This window comes from Acipenser ruthenus, chromosome 52 (assembly GCF_902713425.1).
Source record: "Acipenser ruthenus chromosome 52, fAciRut3.2 maternal haplotype, whole genome shotgun sequence".
Lineage (NCBI taxonomy): Eukaryota > Metazoa > Chordata > Actinopteri > Acipenseriformes > Acipenseridae > Acipenser > Acipenser ruthenus.
In genome coordinates, this window is record NC_081240.1 from 566,682 (window position 1) to 577,332 (window position 10,651).

The following is a 10,651-nucleotide window of genomic DNA, read 5'->3' on the forward strand; positions in this document are numbered from 1 at the left end:
TTTCATTGTTATTGTGCCGGGCATTGTAACTGGAACCAGAGCAGAACAAACTCCAGGACTTGTCATTGAATCCAAGGACACAGGAACAATCCTTTCCTTTCCTGCTGATTCCTTTATATGTGACTCCTATAGAAGCCCCTCCCCCACTCCACTCAATCTCCCAGTAACAGCGAGTCCCAGACAAACCCTCTCTGCAAACCACTTGGGGCTGGCTGTCAAATCTCTCTGAGTGATCAGGATATCTCTGGTTCTCTCCCCATGTCACCTTTCTGTTCCCTTCAGACAGAGAGAGGTTTCTATACGCTGTGTTGGGGTCCAGTGTGAGCTGACAGGAATCTGATTGAAGAGAAGAGGACGGGTAGAGGAGAGACGGTTAGAAAAGTCAAATCACTGAGAAAATCAACAGTCATTGTCTGCTGCATCCTCACATCCTGTTTATGGAAGGTGTGTGTGTTGTTTTAATTATTTTTTTTAATACATTTTGACCACTTTTTTAAACTTTTAAATTGCATTCCCTGCCTCAAGATGGCTTCCAGTGGACCGGCATGGACCTCTCAGAACTACATTTCCCATCATCCTCCTGCTCACTAGTAATTCCATCTCAATTACATATGTGAGCAGGAGGATGATGGGAAATGTAGTTCTGAAAGGCCCATGCACTTACATGTGAAGCTATCTAAGTATAAAAAAGTGGTCAAAATGTAAAAAAAATAAAAATAATTAAAACAATACACACACCTCACGTAAACAGTTGTAGCAACACATGGGAACATGCAACACAATAAAATACAAAGGACCTTATGAACCCTTTAAACCCTCTTGCTGTTTGATTGTTTTGTTCATTATAATTCCTCGATCTTATCAAACTTCTTCAATTGGAACCAATCAAATGCAGCTCTGCATACAATTACAGTTCACTTAATGTTCCTACAGGGTATGTGTTGCCATTTTACCCACTCAGACCCCTTGCTTACTAAATATGTTCAGTAGAATATCATCCACTCTTCAAATATCTGTCTAATATTTTAATGAGCAATCCATCCCACAAGTGCAGTGATACTGCAATATACATTTACTACCAGCACAGGATGACTGGGAGGGATAGCTGTTCATTTTACCCCACAACTGGTTTCACATGCATTGTACATGTATTAAAAGATGGGATGATTATCTATTCAGGGATACCAAGATATTTAGAGAGAGAAAGGTCTGAGTGGAAAAACAGGCAACAAATGCCCCTCCCCCAGTCATTCTGCATGTATTCATCTGAACCAATACTTGTTGGAGAGGAGTGTAGATTAATGGCTTCACAATTGCTAATAAATAATAATAATTGCTGCCCTCAAGCTCCACCCCTCCCTGTTCTGTAGTGTTAGCTCTTCTCTCAATGGAGTGACACATCTTTCAATCAAATGTTTCAGTGCAAACAGACTTACATTTTAAAAACTCAGCTCTGTTCCTTGGCTCTGGAGCCTGCAGACTGTAAACTGCAACTTCATTCACTGGGCAGAAAAAAAGAGAGAGAAATAGAATTGAAACATACAACAGTCACTGTCTGCGCCGTCCTCAAATCACTCCCTCCTCCCTGCTTCATCAGTCCCTGTTCCCTGCTCCCTCCTCCCTGCTCCTTCCTCTATGCTTCCTTCTCCGTCTTGAATGCTCCCTCCACCCTCCTGCCTCTTCCCACAAGCATCCTCACTGCTCCCTTCTCCCTACTCCATCCACCCTGCTCCCTCCACCCTCCCCCCTCCACCCTGCTCCCACCTGCATCCTTCCTGCTCCCTCCTCCATGCTGCCTGCTCCCTGCTCCCACCTGCATCCTCCCTCCTCCCACCTGCATTCACCCTGCTCCCTCCACCCTGCTCCCTCCACCCTGCTCCCACCTGCATCCTCCCTGCTTCCTATTCCCTGCTCCCTCCTCCATGCTGCCTGCTCCCTGCTCCCACCTGCATCCTCCCTCCTCCCACCTGCATCCTCCCTGCTCCCTCCTCCATCCTCCCTGCTCCCTCCTCCATCCTGCCTGCTCCCTCCTCCATCCTCCCTGCTCTCTCCTCCCTTCTCCACCAGTTATTCAGACGTTATTTTTTGGTGTTTTGGGGCGATCAGCCAATAATACAACCGTTTCCACTCTTTCTGCGTTTTCATTGGTCAGATTATATGTCAGTCACACAGCCTGACGAACCTGCTGAATGTGAGCTGAAGCAATCGTAAAACGTCACCACTGAGAGCCGCAGTGGAACGTTATTATAGTTTAAAAAATAATGTTTACACACACACACACACAAACACACACAATATAAATAATAATATGTTTTTATATTTCTGATAAATAAAACTAAATAATAATAATAATAATAATAATAATAATAATAATAATAATAATAATTGGTGTAAAGGAGTAGTGGTTAGGGCTCTGGACTCTTGATATCTTGTAACGATTATAAGTCGCCCTGGATAAGGGCGTCTGCTAAGAAATAAAAAAAAATAATAATAATAATAATAATAATAATAATAATAATAATAATAATAATAGGTGTTACACTTATGGAGCACCGTTTCAAGCCCAGAGATACCAAAGCGCTGGGATGTGAATCTGCCCTCACAGCAACGAACATATATAGACATGTTTTATTTTTAATATCTCTTTATACATTATTCAGCTTCGTGTGATTCTTATTCTTTAGCAGCGTACTGTAAGGTGTCTGTACGCGTATGTTATTAATGTAGTTATAACGTTATATTAAACAGCAGCACATCCCACAATCCTCTCGGGAGCGCTTGATAAAGAAACCCGTCCAGCCCTCCCTGATCAATCCAAGAGAAACCCGCGTTTCCAACATCGGAACCACCTCGGCAACAGCCGCTCCGCATCCCATCTGAGGACAGAGCTGCATTTCCATGAGGGAGTCACCGCGAACATGGAGAAACCGGACACCCGAAAAATCACCCGGACCCGCACCAACGGGCTTTGAAATACACTCTGATTCGGACTGAAGGGAATCCACTTCACACAAAAAGGGTTCACAGAAATGTGAGCAAACACAACCACCCTCAGAACAAACCCGTGAACACAGAAATGGAAAAATAGAAATGTGAAAGCGCGTCATTTTAACACGCTCCCTAACAATTGCCACGGAAACCCTGACGACAGAAAAACAAAACAAAAACAAAACAGGAATGTCACTCTGCAGAGAAGAAGAATTCAGCTCCACAACACCTGAAAAACTACAGGAAACGTCAGCTTATTATCAGAAGAGTTTCTTTTTTTAAATGTATTTTTATTTGTTTATTTATTAAAGGGGTTGATACCCATTTCGTGCTTGAAAGGGAACGGGCTGTTTTTAAGTTACAAGTTCAAAGTGTTCTCTTTGGTTGCAGTCGCGTATCACTCCTAGTACAGACCACAGCAATTGCGGTTTTCTCTGTACTGTCTCACACAATGCAAACCTTATTTTAAACTGTGTGCACGTTATCAAAGTTGTTGCTATTTTAAATACAATTCTTTATGGAGTTCACTCTCTGTTTAAAAACTCACTGACATAAACTAAGCAGAGTAAGGGAAAAAAATGCTCACCTGAGATTATAAAAATACTGCATGGGGCAGCGTGTGTGTGTGTGTGTGTGTGTGTGTGTGTGTGTGATAGGCAGGGTGTGTGTGTGTGTGTGTGTGTGTGATAGGCAGTGTGTGTGTGTGTCCTTTTCTCCCCCCTTTTACAAATTCAATTGATGATTATTGAGTCATTAGTGTCTCAACGACAATGCAAAAATGTGTCATTTCTGTGCTCTGTGTTGTTTCACATTGTGGTTTTTCTAAATATAACTTTGCTATATCTTGCATGACACAGTTTTTCTGTTTATATCCCATGTAAAAAAAGAAGCTTCTTCTGAATAGCAGAGTTATCTAGTTTACATTATATAAATATAAACGCTGATAAACTTTGATTAGCGTTCCTCCAGTTCACATCAGTCTAGACAAACGCATCTGAATCACGTTTAAAATGGAAAATTAAAGATCGCACCTAATTTAACTCCTGTCACAATTCACACAATTCACCTGCTCCCTCATCTCTCCTGCATGCTCCCTGCTGCATCCTCCCTCCTCCTTTTTCCCTGCTCCCTCCTCCCTGTGCCCTCCTCCCTCTATGCTCCCTCCTCCCTGCTTCCTCATCCATGCACCCTTACTGCTCCCTCCTCCCTTCTCCCTCTATGCTCCCGCCTCAATCTTCTTTTCTCCCTCCTCCCTGCTCCCTCCTCCTTCCTCCATTTTCCCTGCTCCCTGATATCTTCTCCATGCTCCCTCCTCCCTGCTCCCTCCTCCCTGCATGTATTCATCTGAACCAATACTTGATGGAGAGGAGTGTAGATTAATGGCTTCACAATTACTAATAAATAATAATAATTGCTGCCCTCAAGCTCCACCCCTCCCTGTTCTGTAGTGTTGGCTCTTCTCACAATGGAGTGACACATCTTTCAATCAAATGTTTCAGTGAAAACAGACTTACATTTTAAAAACTCAGCTCTGTTCCTTTGCTCTGGAGCATGCAGACTGTAAACTGCAACTTTATTCACTGGCCAGAAAAAAGAGAGAGAAATAGAATTGAAACATGTGGATTAATACACAACACACACAAGACTCCAAACAGCAATCTGAAAAGAAACAAGGCTTATTCACGGCATTTCAGGGTGTAAAAATCCCTCCTCTCTGCTCATTCTTCCCTGCTGCCTCCCTCCTCCAATATTCATATAGTCAACAATCTGCAAGAGGTCTTTATTAATGTCTTGCAGGTCCTGTCCCTCCTCAAGCCATGGTCTATTTGAGAAATCTCTACCAAAGGAATCTATTTCACACCAACCTGTTGTGGTTATTTTGACTAATTCCCCCTTGCAGAAGTCCTCAATATGGTCTTTAAGTTCAGATACAGCTTTCCTCACAGCCCCAAAAGAGATGTCTGTATTGACAGTAACGCTGGGTAAGTCTCCAGCTTCAGGAGGGGCACAGAGAGACTGGAAATTCTACAACAGGAAAGTGGAGAAAAGGAGTTTTCAGTGAAACAAAATGGGGTCCAAAACATTCCTGTGGGAAAGCAAGGATTCATTCAATTGGAGAGGTCTGTCTGAAACCGTCCCAGTTATGGACTTGAGATTTTCTAACAAGCAGTGATGTTACCTGTAGAAAATGGATGTGATCCTCTGTCTCTGAAAGCTGTTTCAGCTCAGCGTTTCTCCTCCTTAGCTCAGCAATCTCCTGCTCCAGTTTCTTCATGCGTCCTTCAGCCTGATTCACTGCAGCCTTCTCGTTAGCTCCAATCAGCTCAATAACCTCAGTGTGGATCTTCTCAATGGATCGGATCAGCTCAGTAAAGATCTTCTCACTTTCCTTTATTTCTATGCATGCAGATCTCTGAGTGAAAGAACACAGTAGAGGAGACATGGTTAGAATTGATATCAAAAACATATCAGGCATAGACAGTAAACTTCTGTAGATGTGTTCCAGTCCATCTGTTAATGTTAATAATAATAATAATAATAATAATAATAATAATAATAATAATAATAATAATAATAATACCCCCCTCTTGTCAATACCCACTTTCAGTGTCTCCACAGCCTGTTTCAGCTCATCAGTTTCTTTCAGTCTCTCCTGGATTCTCTGTCGTATTTCTGTCTGTGTCTCTCCCAGCTGCTTCTGTGTAGAAACACAGTGACACAGTGACATTTCTGACAGGGCATTGAGTGATATCCTTTCACACTCAATACAGACTATTTCAGAGCAGGCTGTGTTTTCACACCTCTCTCCCCTTTTATATGAAGTTAGATTAACATAAGAACATAAGAACATAAGAAAGTTTACAAACGAGAGGAGGCCATTCAGCCCATCTTGCTCGTTTGGTTGTTAGTATCTTATTGATCCCAGAATCTCATCAAGCAGCTTCTTGAAGGATCCCAGGGTGTCAGCTTCAACAACATTACTGGGGAGTTGGTTCCAGACCCTCACAATTCTCTGTGTAACGATACACACATTATGCACACAGATACCCTAAGGGTCGAATGCACCAGCGTGGATTAACCACTAACCCAGATTAAATCAAGGATTATATTTGAATCATGTTGCACAAAACTTTAAACCAGGATTTAGATGTAATCCTTGTTTAAAATTAATCCAAGGTTAAACATTTAAAAGATTAAATATAATGAAATTGCACCACTCATTTTAATCCATGTTTAAATGTGATAGGTGAATTAAATTTAAACCTTCCTTGGAGGTGGTTTAAACTTGGACAAAGGCAGCAGTTTCAGACAACATGTGTGTATAGTAGTAAGATACAGCACCATCTAGTGCACAGCTGCCAGCAATACAAAAGGACACTTGATCCACAGTAGCTGTCCACTAGATGGTACTGTTTCATACTAGTAACAGTGAGTGATGGCTGATCTAGCATGTGTTACATGTTTGTTTTGTCAAGCACCTAGGAAACTGAAGCAGCTTTCTCTTTAATGAATATTTAGGGCTTCTGATTTCCGTTTTTAATCGATAAACACAGATAAAACAGCACTGAAACAAAACAATGAAATCAGTGTAAAAAATGCCTAAATACACAAAATCCCCAGAAGAATGAGCCCGTGAGCAGAAGGACTTCACTGTGGAAGAGAGCAAAGGAAAGAGGGGACTAGTAGGGTGAGCAAAAGAAATTGTAGATTTTAACAAACAAAATCCTAAATAGGTTATTACATTTCGTTTTAAACTAACTTAAACATATCTGTTTTAAAAATGTAAAAATGTGTTTTAACGCACCAAATTAAGCTATTTTTTCTGCCTGATTTATATTGTATATCATGTAAATATTGTATTTTGTATATCATATTAATCTTGTATATTATTAATATTATTAATTTATATCTTAGCAGATGCCCTTATGCAGGGTGACTTACAATTGTTACAAGATATCACTTTATTTTTTACATACAATTCCCCATTTATACAGTTGGGTTTTTACTGGAGCAATCTAGGTAAGTACTTTGCTCAAGGGTACAGCAGCAGTGTCCCCCATCTGGGACTGAACCCACGACCCTCCGGTCAAGAGTCCAGAGCCCTAAACACTACTCCATATCATATTAATCTTGTATATTGTATATCATATTAATCTTGGTCTTTTCTGCTTTTTTTAAATTAGGTGATTGACTTTTCTGGGAATGTCATTTTTAAAAAGTTTAACTAATTAAACTATAATATCTTAAACAATGAAACTGATCTATGATTTTATTAAGTTGCAAGATATATATATAAAAACACTAGGAATATAAATCATGCTAATTTTACACTACAAATTCCAATGCACCACAAAACAGCTGAACAAATCCTTCTTACCCTGTGAGGCAGGGCTGAGGTCCTGCACGTGTAAATAGTGTGTTTTTGTTTGATTGTAATTTGTAAATGTTTTTGATGATCAAGTTTGTGCTAGATATGGCAAGGCATATTCAAATCCAGGTGTGGAATGTGGCCAGGTGTTAACTGATTAATTGATTATCTCTTAGCCCCGGCCACATGCCTTTAAAAAGGGTCTGAAAAGCCAGTTTCTTGGTTCTACAAGCAGGGATACAGACTGTCTGGGAAGGAGAATGTTGCTGTAGGATCCTCACGACTGCGTGTGTTAACCAGGGTGAGAAAAACACAAGAGGAAAAATGTATCTCGGATCACTGTGTGAGTTAACCAGGATCGCTAGCACTGGAAGGAATAGGGAACAAGATTAGGGGATTTTAATCCCATCCAAGTCTAGAGAGGAGGTGTCAGGGAGACTGTTCCTGGAGCGGGACCTCCTTTCTTGTTTGATCATCTTTTATTTTCTAGTTGTTTTCAAGCAGTATTTTGTTTTAAATGTTTTGTGTTTTTTATATCATAGAAAACCTCCTGTGTCTCTCCTGTCAATCAGCGATAGCCACACCCGTAACAACACCCCTGTTACACCCTGAAATACATTGTAGTACATCATAGTTTAGATAGAGCAATTAAAAAACTAGGGCTCATTAAATAGCTCGTAATATACAATTAAAATCTGATCTAATGTGAAACTGTATAACCTAGTAAACAGACATGTTAAATATCCCTGGGAATTCTTATCTTCTAGGATAGCTACAAGGAAATGGTTCAAACCCTTACCTGTTTCCCAGTCCTTTCTGCCTCAGCTGAGACTGTATCATGGCTCTTGTGTTTCTTGTCTGCACACAACCAGCAAATAAATATCTGATCGGTTCTACAGAAGACCTCACATAATCTTTGGTGTTCAGCACAAAGCTTCTGCTCCAGATTTCCAATTGCATTGATCAGCTTGTGCCTCTTTAATGGAGTAACCTCACTGTGTGGCTTGATGTGTGTTTCACAGTAAGAGGCCAGGCACGTCAAACAGGATTTCACAGCTTTGAACTTTCTCCCAGTGCAGAAATCACACAGCACATCTCCAGGTCCACCATAACGTTGAGCAGAAGGACGATTGAGTCCTGTCTTCTTTAATTCCTCCACAAGTTCAGCCAGCATGGTGTTTCTGCCCAGATCAGGCCTTGGAGTAAAGGTCTTTCTGCACTGGGGGCAGCTGTAGACACCTGTATGATCAGTCTGATCCCAGCAGTTCTTAATACACCCCATACAGTAACTGTGTCCACATGCTGTAGTGACTGGGTCCTTCAATATCTCCAGACACACTGGACAGCTGAACAGATCCTCTGACCATACTTTTGAAGCCATTCTTGGTGCAGTGAGACAGAGAGACTGACGATTTCACAACAGAAACTTCACTTTGCTGATTTCCTGGAATTGAGTAAAGCTCTAAGAGGCGAGGTTTGGGACTGATGACAGGTTTAGACAAGCAGGCTGAGCAGAGACTGCTGAATCAGTGTGAGAGGGGCGGAGAGGAGAGAGTTGTGAGTGGGACTGGAGTTTGAGAATGGCATTGTCACAGTAACCCTTCTATAGCTACAGTATGTATTTGACTGCACTAGACCTTCACTTCTGTGTGGGTCTGAATCCTCAGAAGTTCACAAGGGAAGTGAGTTTGGTGGAGTTCGATCTTCGTGGGCATTAATCCACATCTCAAAGTCCATTAGTCCTCAACCACAAACTTGTCTCTGAGCACCAACTGCTTTCTTCCCTCCAGTTCAGAGAAAGCTTGAGGCACAGAGTCTGAACTGTTCACCCCCCTAAGAGAACGTGAAGGGTGGTCCCTGCAGTCCAGGGGAGGCTGTATATTATGAGAACTAGACATGTTCTGGTGTTATCAGACAGGTTGTGTACGTTACTGACATACTCATTTATTACAGTGCTGATTTCATGAGTTAAAACCATTTTATACAGAACAGACACTCAAACAAAGCTTACAATCAAGGGAGCTACTTTTCAAATCTGTGCACTATTTGTTTTATTCATTTCAGCCAATGTCTTCCCTCTCATCAGCAGAACATCCTTCTCTCAAGTCCCTTCTTGTTTTGCTGTTGCTCGTTTTGTTTTCCACACTTCTTTATTTCCACTCTCTTTGACTCAGGTGAAGCCCATTGATCCTGCAGCCCCCACACTGGTTTCCTCTCCCCGTTCACTTCCTTCCTTCCTGTGTTACAGGTAATAGGACCCCCACCTCCTGACCCCCTTCATCAAACATTTCAAAGAGATTTCATTTCAATCAGCCATGCTGCTGTGTTTTCATGAACAGATACAATTGGTCATTTTGAAAACTCTCCTGATAGATAGATATTAATGAACACTCATGGGGACCACACTGAGGTTAAAGGTTTAAACGTCATCCTGTTCTTTACATTTCTTACCTGATGAGGATTTTCTATGGCTGTTTCTGATTAGATTTTATTCTCCATGCTTACTAACTATTCCAGCAAAACACTGCTTCTGAAAAGACTCCTGGAGGCTGATTGTGGGGAAGCGTATGACTGTTGCACGGGCTGCAGTGCACAATGCTTACCCTGTGGACTTCAGTGCCCAGTGCAACGCCAATATGCATCCCCACCTCGTTTCCACACAATCAGCCTGGACAAGAGTTTTCAGAGGCAATTCTTGCTGAAATAGTTAGTAAGCATTTCAAATAAAGATCTAAGCAAAAATCACTTTGAATCATTCAGCACACACATACTAGGATATTAAAGATCAGAAATGCAATATTAAGAATATATTGATGATATAAACATACTTTAATCAACCAATTTTCAATTGTATTTCTTTAATACAAAATATTCACATGCAGTTATTGCTGATCAAATTTAAAACCATTACATTGTTTTGATTAAAGTGCGAATTGAAAATCATATTTATTTTATTAAAACCTTAAATACAACCTTATTTATTCATTTTAAATTTAATTAATGTATTTATTGTCATTGTGAAAGTAAGATTCTTTGACAATCTGACAATCTTTAGCTTGTATTTGAAGATGGTGTTATTATCTTTTCAGACGCACCAATATATTTAGAAAGCAAGGGATCTGAGTGGGTAAAATGGACAGAAATGCCTCCACTTCAGTTCTCAATTGTTTTTGGAGGGGAGGGGAGTTTTCTTCTTCAACAAGGAGAACAAGTGGAATAACAAGAACAAGCTTGTTTCCATGTTTAGACTGTCCATTTCTCCTGATTTATCACAGTATTAACAATGGGTTTGAC

At 40.8% G+C, this 10,651-nt stretch overlaps 1 protein-coding gene across 1 annotated transcript in view; it reads right to left on the minus strand.

Moving 5' to 3' along the window:
* LOC131722998 (tripartite motif-containing protein 16-like) overlaps window positions 1-8,818 on the minus strand; it is a 9,398-nt gene extending 580 nt beyond the window's left edge. The window contains exons 1-6 of the mRNA XM_059016255.1: window positions 8,157-8,818; window positions 5,591-5,686; window positions 5,168-5,401; window positions 4,854-5,013; window positions 1,437-1,502; window positions 1-336 (exon numbers count right to left, since the gene is read on the minus strand). The exon at window positions 1-336 is cut by the window's left edge and continues 580 nt beyond it. Coding sequence (XP_058872238.1) covers window positions 1-336; window positions 1,437-1,502; window positions 4,854-5,013; window positions 5,168-5,401; window positions 5,591-5,686; window positions 8,157-8,738 — 1,474 coding nt within the window. The 5' untranslated portion in view covers window positions 8,739-8,818. The remainder of the gene's footprint in view (window positions 337-1,436; window positions 1,503-4,853; window positions 5,014-5,167; window positions 5,402-5,590; window positions 5,687-8,156) is intronic.
* Between the last annotated feature and the right edge of the window lie 1,833 nt (window positions 8,819-10,651).